Here is a 24808-nt window from a genome sequence, read left to right on the forward strand (position 1 = left end):
TGTGTGTGTGTGTGTGTTGGAGAAGGGCTCATTCTGTGTGTAAGTATGTACTGTATGTGTGTATGTATTGGAGAGAGGCGTATTCTGTGTGGGAGTGTGTGTATAAGTATGTACTCTGTGTATGTGTTGGAGAGAGGCTATTTAATAATTTTGTGTGTGTGTATGTACTATGTATGTGTGTTGGAGCCTCTCTTCAAGAGGCTCTAATCATTTTGTGTGTGTATGTGTGTTGGAGAGATTCATTCTGTGAGTGTGTGTATGTAGGTATGTATTGAATATGTGTATGTATTGGAGAGAGGCTGTTTGATATATTTTTTGTGTGGGTTGGACAGAGCTTAGTATTCATTCTCTGTTGTGTTGGATAGAGGCTTATTGCTCTGTGTGTGTGTGTGTGTTGGAGAGAGGTGAACTATATGGTCCTTATCTACTTAAAGCTCACTTTTTAACTCTTCTTCATCCTAATATTAGAACCTGTTATCTCACCAGTATCTGTGTGGATAAGATGAGATAGTCTTTCCTGAGTCCTTTGCAAACTTTGAAGAGATCTTACTACTTATTTATCCTATTTTGCTTGAGGGCAGTGAGCAAATGAAGAACTGGAAAAGTACAACCAAATTCAAGCCTCAAAGACAGAGACTAGAGTTGGGGGCAGAGATAGTCTTAAGTACATAGTCTTTTACTCAAGCCTAGTGAAAATTGGCCCCCAGGGCGCCTCTTGTGCCCCTGTCGGAGTTGATTGTGTGCAGCAGACACACCCCCTTCCACTGGTCAGTATTCCAGGCCTAGTAACGGTAAGAGTGAGTCCTTTTTTATAGTAACAGGAATTACAGGAACAGTGATGCCAAACTAGCTCTGTCAATCTGCTTTTAAGGCACCTGTCATTATAATGCCTTTTTTTTTTTGCATTGCAAAAGAAAAAAAGATATATTTTGAATATTACATTAATACATTCAAAAGGAGAGGGCTAAAGTGCAGAAAAATTAGATAAGAATTGTGAGGTCTTCAAATACAGAAAAAAATCTAGATACATTAAGAAATTGTAAACCATGGAACTAAGCTCTAAAATAAGTGCTAAGAGAGATTGAACATTATCCTTTCCAACTCCCTCAAATCCCACACATAACCAAGGTTTCCAGGTCCTCTCCCCTCCCTCTTAATGATAATAGTGCCTTCCCTCTGAAATTACTTCCCATTTACTCTATATGTATCTTGTATGCACAAGATTGTTTGTATGTTATCTCTCCCATTAGAATCTTATTTACTTGAGGACAGGGAAAATATTTTTGCCTTTCTTGGTGTCCTCTTCACTTAGCATAGTGCCTAACACATAGTAAGCACTTAATGAATGTTTGTTGACTGACTGAGGTTTGCTGAGCTATACCAGATAGCTGAGGTATATCCAGTATTAAGCACAGTAACTAAAACTACTCCTAGACTGTCTCTGTCATTATTGTTAAATGATATACCACCAGATTTGTAGTTGCGAGGTTTTTTGTGATCTTTCTATGAAATGTTATTTTCGTAGAAAAATTTTAATAGTTAGTCATCTATTTGTAGTACTTATTTTTAGTGTTAAGCAAAGTATGTATTTTATTAGTTAATTAGAAACACAGTAATAAAGTACTTACTCTTTGACTAAATTGTTTTGTTGCCAACTTGGATAATGTAGATAGAATTTTATTTTGATGGCACCTAAATGTTTGCTTCATTATCTAGCATCTTATATAGCTTTCCATATTTGCATGCTCTTATTGTCTCTTTAGTTAGTACTGTATGTCAGTAAGGCACTGTATCTTAGGGAAAGTATAATGAAGGGAATTATGTTTCAATAATTAGTATTTTCCCCAAATACTAAAGATTCAAACACACGTTTTCTTTCTCATCACTTAAAGGAAGTAGTTGGTAGAATATGTGAACTTTGAAGAATAAATGCCAGAACAGAATTGGATGAATTTTCATATTTGTCCTGAAGAAAGCAAAGAGACCCTAAAGAAGTGATACTGGATCTTAAGGTCACATTTAGAGTTCAGCTCTTTCATTTTCCAGAGAAGCAAACTAAGACCCAATAAGGTTAAATGACTTGCCTAAGGTCACTTATGTGACAAATGTGGGATTTCAACCTTGGCCCTCTGAGTCCAAATGCAGCATTCTTCCACTGTACCTGAGATTTTGTTTTTGGACAGGGGAGAGTGTACATTTGAAATTTCTTCCTAAATTGTTAAACTCTGCTTTTGCTTAAGTTGTTTCGTGTTGTATTACTTCTGAACCATCCAGAGAAATCATTAACTCTAATAAATTATTTTGACTTAGGCCATATGTGTATCTTTAGTCTTCTGAATGAGAATCACCTGAATCTCTATCAACACTTCTAAAATACTGAGAAATTTTTCTTTAAAAATATGATTACCTACTCGGTACTTTTAAGATGAGATTATAGAAATGAAAACTGAAGAGACTGCTTTAATAGGCAAAGTTTTTTGTTAAAAAGATCTGTAAGTAAGGATTCCTGGGGTACAAAATAAATCATGTAACTCAAATCTCTTTTGGTTGTTCATATTAAACTACTAGCTTTTTGTACTAGTTCTCAGTCTCTATCTCATTTCGTATAGGATAAGGGCAGTAGTATAATTCAGCTGAATTGGAATGATTCCTTGACTAGAGATTGGGACTGGGCAAAGTATATGTGTTGAATGAGAAGAAAAGTCAGATTATAATGCTATAGAAGAAAATTTACAGGCAGATTAGGGTAAGGGCATAGGGAAGTGAACAATATTGGAATGACATCCAGCTGTGAGTTGTTCTCTGTCTTTTGTAGGTGGATGGAATGGCCAACTAACTGTTGGCTTAGTTCTCTTGCTATTGCTATGGGTAGGGAACTTCAGTAACACATAGAAATGCCTAATATGATTTAAAAATCTGTGTCATTTCCTAGTTGTTCCCATTAGGTCACTTCTAAAAATACAGATCTGGAGAGGGAAAGTACAAAGAAGACCATTACATGCTGAGATCCCTTCCATGTTTTTTGTGGGTGTTATATTCTTAGAGACAAGGTGGTTTCCTGTAGTCTCTGGTTGTTGTTTTATTTCCTTGTGGTCACTAGGGTGACTGACCTGTTTATTTTCTGTGCTGATGAACTATCCACTTTTCTACTGGGGTCCTTTGAGGCTCAATTCAGAGCTTTCCTGAAAATCTCTCCTACTCTCCTGTCTTTGAAATAAAGCTTGTTTTAAAAATACATCCTAAAGTTTTTTACTTTTAGGAACTACATGGAAATAAAATAAGAGGGTTAAAATACACAAAAAAAGAAAGTTAACAGATTCTTAATCTAGTAGTTATAGATAACATGAGCTAGGCTTTTTCATTCCTACCAAAAGACTTAGAAGATATTGATTGGAGATAGGATTAGATATTTTACTAATTGTATGACTGAGCAAGTTGCATAATCTCTCTGTCTGCTTTTCCATCTGTAAAATGGGAACAATATTCTTTTATCTAGCTTAAAATTATTGTGAGGAAAATGTTTTGTAAACAAAGCACTATATAAATGTGAGATTATTATTCTCTTTTGTACATTCATCTTTCTTCTTCCTCTTAGTTATATATAGATTAGCCCTCCCTGTTTTTTTTTTTTTAAAGCAGTAGGCTGGTGAACATGATTTTCCATAGATCTCTACTCTACTAATTTCCTTAGGCCCCTTGAAATGGGAGAGTATGCCAATTTAGATTGTAGAAATCTAATTTGATGCATTTGACTTTGTCATACAGCCAAGTTGACTTGTAATGTTTGCTGTTTTTTCAGAATCATCAGAGACTTGCTTGTGTTGGGAATACAGGACATTCAAGTAAAGGATGCAGTCATGCCTAATGAAACCATTATTGTAATTTGTTTATTTAAGAGTAGTTGATCAGGGAAGTTCTCTTGGATCAGTTTGAGTTTAATGGGAGGTGAGCCTTCATACCAGTGATTCTCAAAGTGTGGTTTCTGGACCCCTGGAGGTACCTAAGATCCTTGCAGGGGGTCCATGAGGCAAAAACTAATTTCATAATAATACTAAGATGTTATTTGCCTATTGAAATACTCTTCCTGGGTAGAGCCAAGATGGTGGAGTAAAAGCAGTGACCTGCTTGAGCTCTCCCCCAAACCCCTTGTAAAAATACTTGTAAAAAATGACTCTAAACAAATTCTAGAACAGCAGAACCTACAAAAAGACAGAGTGAAACAAATTTCTAGCCCAAGACAATCTGGATGGTTGATTAGGAAGGGCTGTTGTGCCCAGCTGGAAGAGGAGTGCAGTTCAGCATGGACTATGCAGGTGAAGATGGGGCCTCAGCGAACCTGAAGCAGGCCTCCGGGGACTAAACCAAAGGGAGGTATGGCAGTTTCCAGATTTCTCAACCTACAAATGCCAAAGACAACTTAGAAGGTCAGTAGGAAAAGTCTATGACCTTGGTGAGATAGAAGCTTGGTCCTAGCCCTAGTCCCAGTGCAGCCCCAGGGTGCTGGCTGCTTCCAGAGCTCTTGGCCCACAGACTGAGAGGGAATTGAGTGGCTAATTAGAGGAAGATTGCAGGGATCTCTTTGCTGGTGGGAGGTAGGATTCTCTTGCTTTGCCAATGCTTGGGTCTGCGTCACAGTTCTGGGTGGTGGTCCTGGGGTGAGGAGAGTGCTAGCGTGGTGGAGCTTGGAGCCACAGTGGAAAGAAAATCCTCCTCACAGTTTCAAGGCAGAAAAGAGTGCTCATGGTCACTTATTGACCAGAGCCCAGGCCAGGAACCTTGGAAGAGCTGAAAATTCACAGGTCCCTTGAAGTATCTCTGAAAACAGCTGCACAAAACCCCCAAAGCTTGGGACAATACATTCTCCACACTGGAAGCAGGCCCCTACCTTAACAAAGAGTTTAAAACTCAAGAAATTGACTGGCAACATGAGCAAACAGCACAAAAAAAAATCAAACCATAGAATCTTTGATGACAAAGAAGATCAAAATATACAACTAGAAGAAGACAGAAAAATCAAAGCTCCTACATCCAAAGCCTCCAAGAAAAATATGAATCAGTGTCAGGCCATGGAAGAGCTCAAAAAGGATTTTGAGAAAGCAGTTAAGAGAAGTAGAGGAAAAACTGGGAAGAGAAATGAGAGTGATACAAGAAAATCATGAAAAACAAGTCAAACAGCTTGCTAAAGGAGACCCAAAAAAATACTGAAGAAAATAACACCTTGAAAAATAGACTAACCCAAATGGCAAAACAGGTCCAAAAAGCCAATAAGAAAAATGCCTTAAGAAGCAGAATTGGCCACATGTAAAAGGAAGTCCAAAAGCTCACTGAAGAAAATACTTCCTTAAAAATTAGAATGGAGCAAATGGAAGCTTATGGCTTTATGAGAAATCAAGACATTATAAAACAAAACCAAAAGAATGAAAAAATAGAAGACAATGTGAAATATCTCATTGGAAAAAGAACTGACCTGGAAAATAGATCCAGGAGAGAAAACTTAAAAATTATTGGACTACCTGAAAGCCATGATAAAAAAAAAAGAGCCTACATGTCATTTTTCAGTAAATTATCAAGGAAAACTGCCCTGATATTTTAGAACCAGAGGGTAAAATAGGAATTGAAAGAATTCACCAGTCAACTCCAAAAAGAGATCCCCAAAGGATAACTCCTAGGAATATTGTAGCCAAATTCCAGAGTTCTCAGATCAAGGAGAAAATACTGCAAGCAGCCAGAAAGAAACAACTCAAGTATTGTGGAAATACAATCAGGATAACACAAGATTTTGCAGCTTCTACATTAAGGGATCAGAGGACTTGGAATATAATATTCTGGAGTTAAAGGAGATAGGATTACAGCCAAGAATCACCTACCTAGCAAAACTGAGTATAATCTTTCAGGGGAAAAAAATTAATGAAAATTGATTCAATGAAATAGAGGACTTTCAGGCTTTCTTGATGAAAAGACCAGAGCTGAATAGAAAATTTGAGTTTTAAATGCAAGACTCAAGAGAAGCATGAAAAGGTAAACAGTAAAGAGAAATAGTTGAACTGTTTATGTTCCTACATGGAAAGATATTTCTAACTTCGTGAGACCTTTCTCAGTATTAGGTAGTTGGAGGGGAATATATATAGACAGAGGGCACAGAGTGAGTTGAATAGGAAGGGATGATATCAAAAAAAAAGGGTGAAAGAGGATTGTGCAGGGAGAAGGAGAAAGGGAGAGGTAGAATGGAGTAAATTATATAAAAGAGGGAAGGAAAAAGCTTTTACAGTGGAGGGGAAGAAGGAGGAGATGAGAAGGGAATGAATGAATCTTACTCTCATTAGATTTGGCTTAAGGAGAAAATAACATCCACGTTCAATTGGGTATGGAAATCTGTTTTATCCTACAGGAAAATAGGGGAGAAGGGGATAAGGGGGGGGGATGATAGGGAGGGCAGATTGGGGGAGGAGGTAATTGGAAGCAAACACTTTTGAGGAGGGACAGGATCAAAGGAGAGAATAGAATAAATGGAGGATGGAATAGGATGAAGGAAAATATAGTCAGTTTTTCACAGCATGACTATTATGGAAGTGTTTTGCATGACTGCATATATATATAACCTGTATCGAGTTGTTTGCCTTTTCAATGAGGGTGGGTGGGTGGGCAGGGAGGAAAGGAGAGAATTTGGAACCCAAAGTTTTAAGAACAAATGTTAAAAATTGCTTTTATATGCAACTGGGAAATAAGATATGCAGGCAGTGGGGTATAGAAATCTATCCTGCCCTACAGAAAAAATAGAAGGGGAAGAGGATAAGAGAAGAGGGGGAGTGATAGAAGGGAGGGCAGATCAGAGTAAGGGGTATTCAGAATGCATGCCATCTTGGGGTGGGGAAAGGGGAGAGATGGGGAGAAATTTGGAACTCAAGATCTTGTGGAAGTGAATGTTGAAAATTAAAAATAAATTAATTAAAAAATACTCTTCCTTTTTCCAACTACACATCTTTGTGAAGCTTGATTTTCTTCATGTTATTCAACTAAAACAACATATCTCAACAGATTGAATGTAGAGGCAGATATGAGAATCTAGCTATCTTTTGTTAAGCCACACATTAAAGAGATTGGCAAGAATATATAAAAGAGTATCACTTTCATAGTAATTTTTTTTGCTTTGGAAAAATTGTTTTTCATTTGATATTTATGTTAACTAATGGCTTATTTTTTATCATTTTAAAATAAATGTCTTAAAATTATCAGTTTTAATTTCTAATACAGTAAATACTGATATATTTTACATTAAAAAAGTTCTTTGGAATCCTCAAAATATTTTAAGAGTCTAAAGTGGCCCTCAATAATTTGAGTGTAAAGGGTCCTGAGACCATATTTAAGAACCACTGGTTTAGGCTTTTGATTATTCCTGCTTCTACCTATTGAGTACATATGCCTAATAGTACCTTGTTGAAATAAATGCCAGCATAGGATTAGACCTCAGCCCTAGGCTGCCCTAGGATGAACTGGGTAGTTTGGAGCGCCTCTTGGGCTAGGGTTCTGGAGGATTAACTACTGTCACAGTAGCCATTCCTCCTGCTGGCCTGTAAGAGAAAACCTGCAGAGAAAATACATCTGATGAGAGGAGGAGATTTCTTTCCACCTGCCCTCATGTATCCTACACATGGCAGAGCTATATTTGTGATTGTCCCAAAAGATAGTGTCCAAGGATAGTATTGTAATGACAGAAGAGAATGTAGTTTCTTGGTTAATGCCCTCTGAGGGATTCATCAAGACTGGGGTTTATAAAGAGAATGCTTCTTGGGGAGAGGAATGGATGATCCATGATATTTCTTTCCACCTTCTCCCAAATCAACAATTCTCCCCAACAAAACCCCAATAACAACAACAACAAAAAAGAGCTAAAGCCATGTTATGGGGTAGCTGCTTGAGAATCCCGTGAGTGATTCAGACCGTGGTCCAGTGGTGGAAGGGATATTACTTATTTAGCGGCCCCCTGAGTGTGTTTGCCTTGGAGTGGGGTAAGGGGACAGAGGTGGTGATGTGGAGAGGAAGTTTTTAAACCACAGGATGGTACTATCAGTCTTAGGAGAGAGAGAGGAATTTCACAAGAATGTCAAAGAATTGTTCTGCTGGCCATTCCCAAGTTTTTTTCCTTTCTAAGGATGTCCAAACCACAGGGTGGTGGTCTAGTCAGACTCTAGGAACCTGCTTGGGAGGAAGGAGAATTGCACAATTTGATTATTAGCTAACTGTGAGTGCTTTTTGTATCTTTATCTGTTAATGGGTTCTTGTGAGTCCTTTTTTGCCTTCTGTAATGTCTATGTAGCATGAAATAAAAGCTGCCCTTTATTTGATATTCATTGTTATCTTGAATGTTGGTACTGGAGCTGGGAACCCTGTTAACCACATTTGTGGAAAACTTGATTAGAACATCTTGGGAGATTGCTCAGGGTAAGTGGTATAGGAGCACAATAAGCCAAGGAGAATATTGCTTTTGTGAGACAGCCCTGTATATCAGACTTCAACTTATAGCCCTGGACCTATGGGTTACATACACATATGATTATAGGTATAATATAAATAGGTCTTTTAATCAAGGTACTTGGCACTTAGAAACCATAAATTTACATACATTATGTATTTCCCATGGTCAAACCCTTCATATTAAACATGATTTAAATTTTTGTGAAGCTGAAAAAAGTCTTATTTCAGAGTTAGAATATTTGATTATGTATTCTTAGAATGACTTTGGAGATTAAATGACTAACAGTTATTTAGCAATTGTTTTACTAGTAGAGTGCTCCCATTAATTAGACACAATGATTACTGCCATTTCCTTGGGTAACATGGAAGCTCGTGTTTTTTGGACTCAGGTTAAAAGTCAATTCTTTGTTGTCTTCTGTTCCTGGTGCAACAGAATGGATGTATTGTGGCTAATTTTTGGAGCTTCTCACACTAATTATGTTGTATAGTGAGTGTGTTTGTATTTAGCTTCAATATATACCTAGCTAGCAATAGGCAACATTCACTATCACTGTTGTATCTCTTAATCAACATTCTTTCTAGATCCTGGATATCTACTTGCCTTCTGAACTATTTAAGATTTTGTTTTTTAAATCTCCCAGAACCTTACATTTAAATAGTCCTTACCAATGTATTAGTTGATTTAAATTTAAAAAGTTACCCCCTCTAGGCATCTATCTGCATTTTAGTAAGTGATTTTTTTTAAAAAAGTTAATGTTTTATTTTTCCCAACTACGTGTAAAAACAATTTTAACATTCTTTTTTCAAATTTTGAGTTCCAAATTCTCTCCCTCCTTCTTTTTCCCCCCTCATTGAGAAGGTTAGCAATTTGACATAGGCTACACAATGTACAATCATGCAAAATGCATTTCCATGTAATTCATGCTGTGAAAGAAAACAGACCAAAAAAAAAAAAAAAAGTAGCTTTGATCTGCCTTCAGACTCCACCAGTTCTTTCTCTGGAGATGTACAGCACCTGGTATTAAAAGTCACACAAAATTTTCTTGGATAATTGTATTGCTGAGAATAGCTAAGTCATTCATAGTTGATCATCATACAGTATTGTTTTTATTATGTACAATGTTCTTCTGGTTTTGTTCATTTCACTTTGCATCAGTCCAAGTAAATCTTTCCAGGTTTTTCTGAGAGCATCCTACTTGTCATTTCTTATAGCATGATAGTGTTCCATCACAATCATATTCAACTTGTTCAGCCATTCCCCATTTGATAGACATCCCCTCAATTTCCAATTCTTTGCTACCACTAAAAATATTTTCGTACATATAGATCCTCCCCTTACTCCTCCCCTCCCCTGCTGTTTTAAATAATCTTTTTATGATACAGACCTAGTACTGACAGTGCTTGATCAAAGGGTATAGGCAGCATTTTATAGCCCTTTGGACATAGTTCCAAATTGCTCTGCAGAATGGTTGAATCAGTATACAACTTCACTAACAGTGCATTAGTGTTTTAATTTTCCCACATCCCCTCCAACATTTGTCATTTTACTTTTCTGTCATATTAGGCAATCTGACAGGTGTGTGGTGGTAGCTCAGAGTTGTTTTAATTTACATTTTTCTAATAGTGATTTAGAGCATTTTTTCATATGACTATAGATAGCTGTGATACTTTGAAAACTGCTTGTTCATATTCTCTAACCATTTATCAATTGAAGAATTGAAGAATGGCTCTTAGTTCTGTAAATTTGACTCTTTTTTCTATTTATTTGAGAAATGAGGTCTTAAGTAGGGAAACCTGCTATAAAATTTTTTTCACAGTAATAATTACCAACTATGTATTTCCTTCCATACTATTTTTCTCCTGTTTATCCTATTTCCTCTCTCCTTCCACTCTGTCTGTTCTCAAAAGTGTTTTGCTTCTGACTTTTACCTCCTCCAGTCTGCCCTACCTTCTATCAGCCACCCCCTCCCCTTTTCCTTATCCCCTTCTCCTCTTACTTTTCTATATGGTAAGATAGATTTCCACATTAATAGGTGATTCTTGGAAACCTGTATAACCCCTTAGATATAAAGGATTGCTGCTTAATGCCAACAGTCAGTGTAGGGGAAGTTTGGTGATGAGGTTTGGGAGCCCCTTAAATTATTTCATACAGTTAAGGCCAACCCTGCTTCAAACTAAAAGCCTTGCTTCCCGGTACTAAAAATTAAAGGAAAGTAGTTGGTAAATACCATATTTCTTTTCATTGGGAAGATGGAAAACTTTTGAGAAATAGTTTTATGAACTATTGGTGTCTTTGTTTCTCTCAGCATACTTGGCAGCCTTGGTGTCAACTAAGTGAGTTTCCCCTCCCCACTCCCAGAAAACTCCCCAAAGGAAGGGGGAAAAAAACTCGACTCGGTTCCAGGATAGAATGAATAAATCTTGATCTAGAAATATCTCATTCACAAAAGTGATCTAACTTCAGGTGATCCAAGGTCTCTTCCATGTGAGTAATCCCTCCCTAAGTGTGGAGCACAGCCTCTCTTGGCTTCTTATCTTGTCCATGCTTTCCTGATTTGTCTCATGGGTTTGAGGCCTTCCTTTAGGACTTCTTATGTTCTTTGAGTACCATGGCAGCCAAGAATGATGCCTGATTTCTATGGGGGATATAGTAGGGAAGTACAAATTTAAGTATTTAAATTGGTGCTTGCTTTGGCAGCACATATACTAAAACTGGAACGATACAGAGAAGATTAGCATGGCCTCTGCTTAAGGATGACACGCAAATTTGTGAAGTGTTCTATATTTTTCAAAATGGATAACTTTGATTACGTTAAATTGAAAAGTTTTTGCACAAACGAAGCCAACGCAATCAAGATTAGAAGGAAAGTAGAAAATTGGAAGAGAATTTTTACAACTAGTCTCTCTGATAAGGGCCTAATTTCTAAAATATATACAGAATTAAGTCAAATTTATAAGAATACAAGTCATTCCCCAATTGATAAATGGTCAAAGGATATGAACAGGCATTTCTCAGATGAAGAAATTAAAGCCATCTATAGTCATATGAAAAAATGCTCTAAATCACTATTGATTAGAGAAATGCAAATCAAAACAACTCTGAGGTACCACATCACACCTATCAGAATGGCCAAGATGACAAAACAAGAAAATGATAAATGTTGGAGAAGATGTGGGAAAACTGGAACACTAATGCATTGTTGGTGGAGTTGTGAAACGATCCAACCATTTTGGAGAACGATTTGGAACTATGCCCAAAAGGCTATAAAAATGTGCATACCCTTTGACCCAGCAATATCACTTCTAGGGCTATATCCCAAGGAGATCATACAAATGGGAAAAGGACCCACATGTACAAAAATATTTATAGCAGCTCTTTTTGTGGTGGCAAAGAATTGGAAATTGAAAGGATGCCCATCAATTGGGGAATGGCTGAACAAGTTGTGGTATGTGAATGTAATGGAATACTATTGTGCTATAAGAAATGGTGAACAGGCTGACTTCAGAAAAACTTGGAAAGACATTTGTATGGTCTGATGCTGAGTGAAGTGAGCAGAACCAGGAGAACATTGTACACAATAACAGCCATGTTGTGGGATGACTAACATTGATAAACTTAACCCTTCCCAGCAATACAAGGATCTAAGACATCTCCAAAGGCCTCGTGATGGAAAATGCTATCCACATCCAAAGAAAGAACTATGGAGTTTGAATGCAGATTGAAGCATACTATTTGCTATTTTTTTTCTTCTGTTGAGTTTTGTTTCCTCTTTCTGGTGGTTCCTCGTATTGGTTCTAATTCTTACAATATCACTAACGTGAAAATATGTTTAATAGGAATGTATATGTATAGCCTATATCAGATTGTGCGCCGTCTTAGGGAGGGGGAGAAAAATTTAAAACTCAAAAGCATATGGAAGTGATTGTTGATAAATCAAAATAAATTAATTAAAAAAAGAAAACCTCAGAAAAAAGAATTTAAATTGGTATGACTAAAAAAATCATCTGTGAACATTACCCATTGCAGTATTTTCTTCCTTTCCCCTTTTCTAGTAGGTCCAATTAAAAGGAAGAACAACTGGAAAATAAAATATAAATAGATATTTTTAGAATTTAGTACATTGAGCCTGATCATTCTGGCTGAGTAACTTGCTAAGTAGATTCAACTAAATATTATGTTAAAAGTCCATTAACTTTTTAGGTTACTAAAAAGTACCATTTACATCATCATTTAGTAATTTATTAAATTTATAATGAGCATTATAAGTATCTAACTTATACTGAGGCAATAGATTTGTCATTTACCATCTCTATGACTGTTTTTATCATCATCCATAAACTGTTTGAATTCTCTTTATGTGCTGGGAACGAAGTACTTGTCATTTTATATCCTCAGTATATCTATTTACTACTTATATAACTCTTACAAAGATGTTACTGTTCAACTCTGCATGTTACTGTTTGAGTAACAACGTAGATAACTATGTTTTCTTCAAGACCAAAGATAATTTGTTAAAGGAAAACAACAGATTTTAGAGTATTTTGGACATAACTTCTGTGATAATATCATTAAGTGCACCAAGTCCATTCAGAGTCACTTTTTTTATTTACTTAATGCTACAACTGGAAAAATCTGCAAACATGAAGTTCATGTCAAGAGCTATTGAACTTTTAGCTGTTTTCATTAAATAGTACAGCTGTAAGTTTTCACACTCTTGAAAAAAATGTATTTTCTTAACCAATTGCTTTTGGGGTATTTTACAGTTCTAAAAGGTTTGATTGTGTGAGTTCTGAGCCCAGGCCAGATTAGAAGCTAGAAATAAGGTAATCTGGAGCAGTTATAGTCGCTATTAGGAGATGGAAATATTTTTATATGCATGTATATGTGTACATACACATAATACACGCATACATATACATTCATATACATATACACACACAGTGTTCACATAGACAAAACAAGAATTGATGGTTTCTAGTCTAATAACAAAAAGTATTACAAAATAAATACAAGAACTTTAAAAAAAGTGTAGCCACTGTGATAGCAAAGCATAGTAATTGAGGTTGATGATTCTTCAAAACAACTCTTTGAGGTAGGTAGTGCGAATATAGTTAACTCTATTTTCCAGATGAGGAAACAGAAGCTAAGACTTATTAGAGAAGTACAGTGTCACTTGCCCAAGGTTGCAGATTTTTTCCACTGAGTCAGAATTTAAAAATCAAAGTTAAATTATATTTAGTATAAGCCCATAAGGAGATAGAAAAATATTTAATAATCTTTTTAGAAAAATTCCAGTCAAAAATTGGTTAAAAAATTTTCTTAAGTGCCTTGGTCCTTAAAGAGTTAACCTTTTATGTGATTTAAAAAACTGTATTCATACTGGGATAGTGTCGAAGGAGCATCATGATAGAAATGTAGTCACTTTATCTGTGCTAAGGAAGACATTAACTTGGATAACTTAAGATAGTGGTTTGCTGTCACCTGTCTTTATTGTTGTTATTGCTTTGAAGAATCTTTATCCAGCATTTATAAAGTACAGTGCCTGGAACATAGTAGGCACTTAATAAATGTTGATTGATGCATTAAAGGTGAAAGTTTCAGCAAATCTAGGTCACATGGTTAATTCACAATTCAATTTGTCAAGAGTTATAAATTGATAATAACAGTTTGGCTATTACTGTGTTATCTCTGCTGCGATTTCTACTATATGGAAATAATTTGGTAATCTTTAATTCTAGATGATTTACTTTTCTGTATTAAGTGAAAAAAGTGATTGCTCAGTCACAAGATTCACCCTAGGTTTTGCGCTATGTTCTTGATGACAGCAAAGAATTTCAGCATTGAAAAGAACTTTAGGAGTCAATTAATAATCCATTCTTGCTGATTGGTATTTGATCTGTATCTGGATACAATCAGAAACACTAAACACCATGGGATATTGTGATGTAATGCGAAGAGCACTAGATTTGGAGTCAAGAGACTCCAGTTTAAATATTATTTCCTACACTTGCTAGTTGAATAGCTATTTTAACTTCTCTAAATTTCAGTTTCATTATCTGCAAAATAGGGATTCCTCCCAGGCTGTTGTAAGGATCTAATGAGATAATATGTATACAGTGCCTTATAAAGTTTAAAAGCACTATATAAATGTCAAGTTATAACTATTCATTATTCATTTTTATGACTCATCTGATGAGTCATGGCCTCTATACTTCCAAAAAGCACCAATTTCCCCTTGAAAAATCTGTCTTTATTTGCAAGACAGTGTTAAATATATCTAATTCTGATGACTTTAAAAATCTTATTGACATCAGTCAAATGACTAGAAAAAGTGACATTTTGCTCTTAAGTAAATTGTGACAGGAATTTGAAAGCAGAAAGTAAGATTAGGGCATGTTTGAAAATTCAGCAGGTGATCATGGTGATCAAGGTGAACATATTAATAAAATGGAGTCTTTTACCATGATTAATGCACATTAAAGATGTCTTTCATTCCTTAGTTTTTAGGGATAGCTGTAAATTTTAAACAAAATAACGCATTTGACCTTACTCTGCTGCTTACTACTGGTGGAACTATGGTCTAATCTTTAAACTTCTCAGTATCAATTTCCTCATGGAAAAAAATCAGGAGGCTAAATGAGGTGATCTCTAAGGTCCCTTTTAGCTTTGAGTGCTATCATCTTTTAGTGTTACAATTATTCTTTTAATGTATCCTAAGAACTAATATTTCATTTTAAATCTTAAAATATTCCCCAAAATCATGCTATACAAATAGCCTAAATAATTATTAATGGTATAGTGTAAATTATTATAACATAATTATATAAACAATACCACCTGTCATATGGTACCTTATAATTTTAAAAGAGGTATATATACACACACATAAGTATGCAGAAGAACTTCACTCAATCATTATTAAAAAAGTTTAAAAGACAGACTTCCTAGATTGGTAAAAAAGGGGACAAAAATATTGAAATAAATATCTTTTATGTTTCATTTACTTGAGGTAGACTCAGTTATATGTTTTGGTTTAAATTGTTCCAGGTTGAAAATTATTTTTGAGGCATATCTAAGTAAGAGTGAGCAGTTGAGAAATCACGATGTGAAACAAATACACTTAAATATTACTTGAGAAATTTATCTTTGGCCTTTAGTTAAGCCAATTTCATGGACTTTTCATAATATATACTTGTCAGTGACTTTTGAACCTTAATGGCAACAGCAAAAATGGAGGGGGAAATAAGCAAGAAAATAGACAAACTACTTCTAGAATTTAGGTATCCATGTTTGTCTTAGTTATGATATTTTGTTGTTGCTATTGTTCAGAGTTATAGATGGAAGTAAATGTCAACTTTGTATTAAAACCAAGTTTTAATTTATTTTTAATAATTTATTTGTTTTTAGTTTTCAACATTCACTTCCATAAGATTTGAATTTTAAATTTTCTTCTCCTTCCTCTCCTCTCCCCTCCCCAAGACGGAGAGCAATCCGATATAGGCTCTAATCATATTTTCCCATTAGTCATGATGTAAAGAAGAATTAGAACTGACGGGAGGAAACCCAAGAATGAAGCAATAAAACAAAACAACAAAGAAAAGGGGAGCAAAAAGTATGCTTTCATCTGCATTCAGACTCCATAGTTCTTTCTCTGGATGTGGATAGCATTTTCCATCATGAGTCTTTTGGAGTTGTCTTAGATCCTTGCATTGCTTAGAAGAGCTATGTCTATCAAAGTCAGTCATCACACAATGTGGCTGTAACAGTGTAATAACGTTCTTCTGGTTCTGCTCATTTCACTCAGCATCAGTTCATATAAGTCTTTCCAGGTTTTTCTGAAGTCCATCTGCTCATCATTTCTTATAGCACAGTAGTATTCCATTACATTCATATACCACAACTTGTTCAGCCATTCCCCAATTGATGGGCATCCCCTCAATTTCTAGTTCTTGGTCACCACAAAAAGAGCTGCTATAAATATTTTTGTACATGTTGGTCCTTTTCCCATTTTTATGATCTCTTTAGGATACAGACCTAGAAGTGGTGTTGCTGGTTCAAAGGATATGCACAATTTTATAAGTCTTTGGGCATAGTTACAAATTATTCTGCAGCATGGCTGGATCAGTTCACTATAACACCAACAATGCATTAGTATTACAGTTTTCCCACATCTTCTCCAACATTTATCATTATCCTGTTTTCTCATGTTAGCCAATCTAATAGATGTGATACCTCAGAGTTGTTTTGATTTGCATTTCTTTAATCAGTAGTGATTTAGAGCTTTTTTTCGTATGTCTTTAGTTTCTTCCTCTGAGAACTGCTTGTTCATATCCTTTGACCATTTATCAATTGGGGAATGACTTGTATTCTTATAAATATGACTCAGTTCTCTCTATATTTTAGAAATGAGGCCTTTATCAGAGACATTGGTTATAAAAATTCTTTCCCAGTTTTCTGCTTCCCTCCTAATCTTGGTTGCATTGGCTTTGGTTGCAAAAACTTTTCAATTTAGTGTAATCAAAATTATCCATTTTGCCTTTCATGATGTTCTCTATCTCTTGTTTGGTCATAAATTCTTCTCTTTTCTGTAGATCTGATAGGTAAACTATTTCTTGCTCTCCTAGTTTGCTTGTAGTATCAGTCTTTATATCTAAATCATGTACCTATTTTGACTTTATCTTAGTATAGGATATACAAATTTTAATTTATTAAATGCAACTTTATGGGCAATTATAATTTCTACTCTCACTGCCCCCCCCCCAGGTGAATTTGGCTTTTTTATGGTAAGTAAAAAGTTTTATATTGTACCCTGGATTGTTTTTAGACGTTTTTCTTCTAATACTATAATGGGTAATTTTTTTTTCTATAGCTTGCACTAAAAGGATCCAGCTACAATGGATTACTTGAGCGACATCATATTCATACCAGGAATGTAGAGCATATTCTGGATAGTTTACGGTAAGACTTCTGAAAAACTAGGATAACCTTTTGGCTCATGGGCTTCAAACATTTGTGTATTAAGTTGCCAAACCTGGGTCCCAGAGAAGTTAAGGCGCTTATCCAAGGTTACCCAGGTAGTAAGTTATAGAGATAGAATTTGAACTCAAGTTCTCAGACTTTAAATCTAGAACAGTACTCGTTTCACTGCATAATGCTAACCCCAGTCCAGTCCTTTAAGGTCAGCAACCAGAGGAGTTATAATACAGATGGCAGGGGCAGCTAGGTGGTGCAGTGGATACCGGCCTGTACCAGCCCTGAAGTCAGGAGGACCTGAGTTCAAATGCAGCCTCAGACCAAACACTTGACACTTACTAGCTGTGTGACCTTGGGCAAGTCACTTAACCCCAACTGCCTAAGCAAAAAAAAAATAATAATAATAATAATATAGATGGCAGTTGGAAATTCAGAGACTAGATTTGTGAGCTTTTTAAAAAGTTGGTAGCATTAATGTTGCCATTTAAAAATATTAAAAAGGAAAAACTCAAATTTTTTTTTCCTTTAAAAAACTTATCTGTAAATTAAGAAGAAAATTCTTAAGAAAAGTTTATGGTGATAAATAAACCATTCTGATTGTACAGCACCTTAAGTAATTTATTGGATATGAATGTAAGTGGTGTAAAAATCATTGGAAATTTAGGATTTATCAGCATGGCTAAATGAGGTTGTATGTTTGTAATTTGAAACAGCAGCATAATAGCATTCCATACTGAAATTCAGGGATTGCTGATCAAGTTTTATGCTTTTTTTATTTCCTCCCTTAACTGTAAGCCTTCTGTTGGTTTCCTTTTCTTTAACACATCAGAAATCAAGCTGTTCAGTTTTGGTATAAGTTTTTTGGTTGGTAAAGGAAGTCGATCTGATCCCCAAACTTTAATTAATAGTTAAAAAAAAGACTTTTCAGTCTTACTATTTTTTGTTTTATCCTGGAAAATTTGAAGCAATGAAATACATAATAATTAGAGTAAGATTTTGTTCCTTACATTCAACTTTCTTATACCTGTTAGGAATGAGGGAATTGAAGTTCGTTTGGTGAAGAGGAGAGAATATGACGAAGAGACTGTTCGATGGGCAGATGCTGTTATAGCTGCAGGAGGTAATATTCTTATAGGACAAGCATGGTGGGGGATATAGAAACATTTGTTTGCTAAATGTATTTGAAAATACACGGTACCCTTGCATAGTAGAGCTCTCAGGGCCATATGAGATCATTATGATTTCTCAACAATTCAAGAGCCAACACATAGGTACCATATGAAGAGTTTTGCATTATTATTGTGTTGTGTTATGTATTTTTCAAAGAATGAAAGTTTTACATATAGTGTGAGTCAAATGGTTGGCTGGAGTAATTAGGATTTACATATATCAGCTTTTTCTTTTAAAAACATTTTGTAAAATATAATTTGTTTTGTAAAATTAATTTGGAAAAATTGCACAACTCTCCCCTTTCCCACCCCAAAAAGAACAAAAGCAAAAAAAACACACCACATTCAGTAAACTTGAGTGGTTTTCTGTTACCTCCAGGATCTTCTCTATTTAACTTTTATAGCTCTTTACAACCTGGATCCTTCTTCACTTTCCAGTCTTCTCACACTTTAGTCTCTTCCATGTACTCTGTGATCCAGTAACACTGACCTTCTTATTGTTCATCACACAAGATAGTACCTTTAGCTAATTGGTACAGAGGATGGAATGCTGAATCTGGAATCAGGAAGACCTGAGTTCAAATCCAGTTTCAGACATTTACTAGCTGTGACTGTGGGCAAATCATTTAACCTCTCTTTGCCTCAGTTTCCTTGTCTGTAAAATGGAGATAATAATAGCACCTACCTCTTAGGGTTGTTGTGAGGATAAAATAAGAAACTTTCAAGTGTTATATAGATGTTGGTAATATCATTGTTTTTATCTCCTGAGCCTGTGCATTTTCACTGGCTGACCCTTATACCTGCTTTCTTTATCTCTGTCTTCTGGTTTCCTTCTTCATAGGCTAAGTTTACCAAAAAGATCTTTCCAGTATCTGAGAGGATACTCCTCAATCCCTTCTCCCTCCACTCCATGCCTTCTCTGTGAGATTACCTTCCACTTACATTGAATATACTTTGTATCTAATAGTTATTTGCATGTTTCTCTTCTTCAGAATGTGAGCTCTTTGAGGGCAGGGACAGTGTTTTTGCCTTTGTACCCCCAGTTCTTAGTATGGTGTCTGCTATATAGTAAGTGCTTATAATAAATGCTTGTTGATTGATTGGTACTTGAGTTGGTTATTGATCACTGTGGATATTAATGCAAAGACTCTGTATGAATGATATTGTCAGATCTGCAGCAGATTGTTATTGTTAATTGTAGTATATTTCCTCATTAAGTGAGTGATGAACAGGTAAGGATTTTTGTAAGGAACGAATGGGAATATGATGGAAGATAAGATAAATCATATGTTGGGGAGGAGTGGATGAGGGATGACAGAAGAGAAAATAGTACCTGAGTTTTGATATCAACAACTGGTTTTAACACAGATGGGTAAGGTTAATTTTGCCTTATCATGTTTCCTAGGTGATGGCACAATGCTGCTGGCAGCCAGTAAGGTCTTGGACAGGTTTAAACCAGTTATCGGAGTAAACACTGATCCAGAACGGTAAGGAAAACATAGGAAATTCCCTTTTAAAAATGAACAAACATTGCTAAATAAGAAAATTAAGTCAATTCGTGCTGATTCACACACATTATCCCCTTTGATCATTCTCATGTATCAGGAGTTAGTCTTTTACTCCCTCTTCCAACCTACTATATTGGTAATTTGGGTTGGGGTCGTATCTCTAAAGTGAGAAGCATTTTTTGGAAGCCTAGCACTATTTTTGGTTTTTAAGCTGCTGTATGGAATGGAGCTGGGGTCCAAAATCATTTGGATTGTCTGTTGTCTGTGAGTGAGGATTCTTGCACAGAGAGTTGGGCATTCCCTTTAGTATAGTTCCTTTCATTCAGCTGGTTCAGAGTAATAACTCATTCATGGGAGGAAAGTATGGTTCTAGCTGGGTTGGGTGGTGGAGAATCCTCACTGAGGGGAGAGCTAGTTTCCACAGTGGCAATCTTTTTTGTCATGTTAGTTTGGAGAGTGAGAGTGTGTCTATGTCAGTAATTACTTCAGAGAGTAGTCCTTGAGTTAGCTGAATATTGGAGAATCTTACTGTGGTGAATTTGTGGATTCCTTTGTCCTTGGCAAGAAGCCTTTTTAACCCAGATATAGGAAACAGTGCCATGACCTCAACCAAGCTTGTCATGTTATTATTGTATGGGTATACCATAGCCCAGCTTCTTTGGAAATTTGATTTGCCTATTCAGCAGGTAATTTGAGTGCTTGCTCTTATATCTGTAGAGGTAGTTTAGATTTGTGTATACATGTACAGCATTAAAGTGATTCTTGAAGTTATTTTTAAATGGTAATTTTTTCCACAATTTATGAAAATCTTTTCTCAATCTAAAAACTCTATTTTGTGTAAACTCACGAGATATCTGGAAATGGTGTGGCATAGCCAGGAAGATATCCCATTTTATCTGGTTTTGCACATGGAACAATTCAGAAGGGCTTATAAGAGGTTATGCCTTCTGTCTCCTTGCCTTCAGGCACAAAGATAGCTAAACCTTTGTTTTCTTAAGCTACTTGCTATACTTGTTCTCTTAGGAACAAGTTGTGGTTATCTTATAATCTTTAAAACCCAGCTTCATTTCCTCCTGCTACAATTTTATTCCATTTCTGAATACTCATTTGACCCATTTGGGTATTTATAAGTCAGATGACAGCAATATAGGCTCAGTAGAATGGGGTAAAGAATAAAGAAAAATACAGGCTGGAACTAGGAACACTCATAGTTCATTTCAGTGAAGACAAATGACCATGCACCAAAAATACATATTTATAGATGTGTCTGTATGTTCTGGATATTGCAAGAATAACATCAAATTTAGAAAGCACTTTATACACATAAAGTACTATGTGTATATAACTAGTCCAGTGCTATGTAAATAAATGAGTTGAGCTATTATGGCTGTTGCGTAATTATTTGTTTAACAAAAGCCTCATTGATTATTACTCTTAATGAAAGGATGCCTGACCCTTGAAATGAGGTACAAATATAAAACCTATGAAATGCAAGCATCACTTTTGTGATTCCTTTTTTGCCCTAGCACATAACTGATATTTGTGACCAAATTCAGACATAGGTTGTCTGACATAGGTCAGTCAAGTCTAATTAATCTAATAATTCATTCAGCTTAATATTCCTTTTCTTCCTTATCTTTCTTTTTTCCTGCTTCCTGCCTGAGTACAGAGCTACGGGTCCCATCCTACTGGAAGGCTCTGCAGAAACCTTCCTGACTGGCTGCCCTCCCCATTGACTGTAGAGCTGTGGTAGGGAGCAGGAGTAGAGGCAAGCTAGAAGCTATATTGTTCTTATTGAGGAGTAGGATCCTGGAACCTTCCAGCCTAGACAAGGGCTACAGCCTTTGGCTATGTAGCAGCATAGACTAATGGTGAGCCTATACTATATTACTGTTATGGAGCAGGATTGAGGAAGAATGGAGGCTGGGGCTTGCAGATCTGTACTAGGACAGGGATTGTGGAACAGGGATGATTTGACAGCTCTGTTGTTCTGACCACACAGCAGAATCCAGATTTGGCCCACAGATTGAGGCTTGGATCTTATAGTTGAGTAAGCAAGGCAGGGAGCCAGGAGTGGGGGTGAGTCTGCAGTTCTTTTGCTTTGAAACTGCAGAGTCTTCTGACTAGCTGACTGAGTCTGGGGCCAGCGGCTGTCTATTTATGCTCCATTCAGCAGAGCTCAGCATGGAGGGCAGTGATGAGACTGTGCCTTAGATCAGACTGTTTGGGGAGTGCTGAGATTTTGCAGTTCACTGGTATGAGTCACTCCTGAGATCCTTGAAGAAGACAACACTCAATCTTACGAGAAAGTAGAAGACTGTCAACAAGGCCCCGATGTTCCCTCCCAAAGTACATAGAGCCTTGTCCTAACCTAAAGTCTCAATTCTGGAAGTAAGATTGGAAGAAAGTAATAAAAAGAAATCATTGATGAAAAAGAACTGTTAAGGAGCCAGGGATATACAATGCCCAAACCCAGAAGAAGAGGATGAGTGCTAAAGCATCCACAAAAAAGCGTCAAGGGAAAACACAGTCAACTAGAATTCCTGGATAAAATGAAGGAAGAATTTTAAAATGATATTACAAATTAAATGAGAGGTCTGGAGGAAAGGATTGGGGGGAAATGAGTTTGAAAGATTTAGAAAGGGAAGTAACAGCTTTGTATAATGGACAAAAGCCTTATCCAAGTAACAGACTATCTGAGTGAAAAATTAGAATGAACAAAAGAAGTTAATGATTCAGTGAGACAACAAATATTAAAGTCAAAAAACTTAAAAAAAAAAAGGAAAATAGAAAGTATCTCATTAAAAACAACTAACTTGAAAGATAGGTTAAGAAGAAAAAAATCTTTGAATCGTTGGACTACCTGATAGTCATGATTAAAAAAACAAGAACCCTGATACAATAGTTCAAGAAATTGCAAATGAAACCTGTCCGAATTTATCAGAAACAGATAGCAATGTGAAAAGAGAACAAATCCACCAGTCATCTCATGAAAGAAACCCCAAAATGAAAACTCCTAGAAATATCAATCAAAATCTAGAGCTTCCAGATCAAAAAAAAAACTATTGCAAATAGCCATAAGGAAAATATTTATGTGCTGAGTAGCAATAAGCTCACACAGGTTTTTGGCAGCTACCATTCTTAGTGGAAAGAGAGCTTGGAATACTATATTCTAAAAGACCAAAAAAATATGGACTTGTAACTGAGAATAGGTTACCCAAAAAAATTGAGTATGATCTTACAAGGGAAAAAATGGCACCTTTATGAAAATTGACTGTTATTACAACATCTAAATCTTACAATTGCAGAAAAGCCGAACTTAACGCATCTTTTACTGATCATGGTGCAGTAAAAACTATGGTGGATAAAGGGCTGTTGAAGAAAGAATTAAAACTTGAGACTAAATAATCCTAAAGGATTTTTAGTCAAAGAACAAATCATAGAAGCAACAGAAAATTTCATCAAAGTAAATGACAACGAGGCGAGGAATGGGGCGCAGCCAAAGCAGTTGTTACGGGGAATTTTATATCTCTAAACACTTTCATCAACAAAAGAGGTAGATCAAGAAAGTAGGCATGAAACTTTAAAAAAAAATCCTTAGAAAACCAACAAACGAAAAAGTTCCAGTTAAACACCAAAATAGAAATCATGAAAAACAAAGATAGGAAAACCACATTACCAGTATTAAAAATGGAGAAAAAATGCAACAAACGAAGAAATAAAGGAAACTATTAAAAACTATTTTGCCCAATTCTATACCAATAATACTGACAATTTAATAAATGGATGAATATTTTTAAAAATTTAAAATACCTAGAATAACAGGATAAGAAAGAAAACTTAAATAATGTACGCTTAGAAAAGAAATTAAGCCATAAATGTACTTCTAAAAAAGAAAAACACAAGAGCACAAGTTAATTCTATCACACATTCAAAGAATAATTAAATCTAATATTATGTAACCTTTTTGCAAAAATAAGAGAAGGGATCTTACCAGACTTCTGGATACAAATGTGATTTTGATACCTAAAATCAGGGAGAGAAAACAGAAAAAAATAAATATTACTAATGAACAATAACTTAATAATTTTGAGTAAAATATTAGTAAAGAAGCTACAATAACACATCCAAAAGTTTATTCACTATGACTATGTTGGATTAATACAATGTTGGTTTAATATTAGGAATGCTATAAACAATATTAACAACAAAAAAAATCAATGTATCAATAGGTGTTGAACAAACTTTTGATAAGATACAACACATTGTCTAGCAAAAACAGAAGAAGGCATAAGAATGAATGGACCTTTCCATATTTTGGTCAGTAGTATCTATCTGAAGCCAAAAACCAGCATCATATCTAATGGAGAAAAAGTATAGTGGCCTTTCTGTTGATACCAGGAGTAAAACAAGTGTGTCTACTAAGATCATTACTATTAAACACAATGCTGGAAATGCTAGCTGAAACAACAAGACAAGAGAAGGAAATTGAGGAAGTTAAAAGGAAAAGACAAATTTTTGCATATTTGATTTACTTAGAGAACTAGATGTTCAATTAAAAATTAATTGGAACAGGAACTTCAGCAGAGTTACAGGATATAAAATCCACACGAATCTTCCATATTTATGTATATTATGAAAAAAAATCAGCTAAAAGAGGTAGAAATATAAATTCTATTCATATT

General features: G+C 35.5%; 1 protein-coding gene and 1 non-coding gene across 9 annotated transcripts in view; both read left to right on the forward strand.

Moving 5' to 3' along the window:
- LOC114033336 (NAD kinase 2, mitochondrial) overlaps window positions 1–24808 on the forward strand; it is a 62637-nt gene that overhangs the window by 533 nt on the left and 37296 nt on the right. For all 8 annotated transcript variants that reach the window (XM_027848859.1, XM_027848979.1, XM_027848929.1 and 5 more), the window contains exons 2-4: window positions 17343–17431; window positions 18478–18566; window positions 20021–20102. In XM_027848859.1, the coding sequence (XP_027704660.1) occupies window positions 17343–17431; window positions 18478–18566; window positions 20021–20102 (260 nt within the window). The remainder of the gene's footprint in view (window positions 1–17342; window positions 17432–18477; window positions 18567–20020; window positions 20103–24808) is intronic.
- On the forward strand, window positions 11155–11261 carry LOC114034483. The gene has a single exon (XR_003568112.1). It is a non-coding gene; the product is annotated as a U6 spliceosomal RNA (small nuclear RNA).

This window comes from Vombatus ursinus, unplaced genomic scaffold (genome assembly GCF_900497805.2).
Source record: "Vombatus ursinus unplaced genomic scaffold, bare-nosed wombat genome assembly UNPS02000255.1, whole genome shotgun sequence".
Classification (NCBI taxonomy): Eukaryota; Metazoa; Chordata; class Mammalia; order Diprotodontia; family Vombatidae; genus Vombatus; species Vombatus ursinus.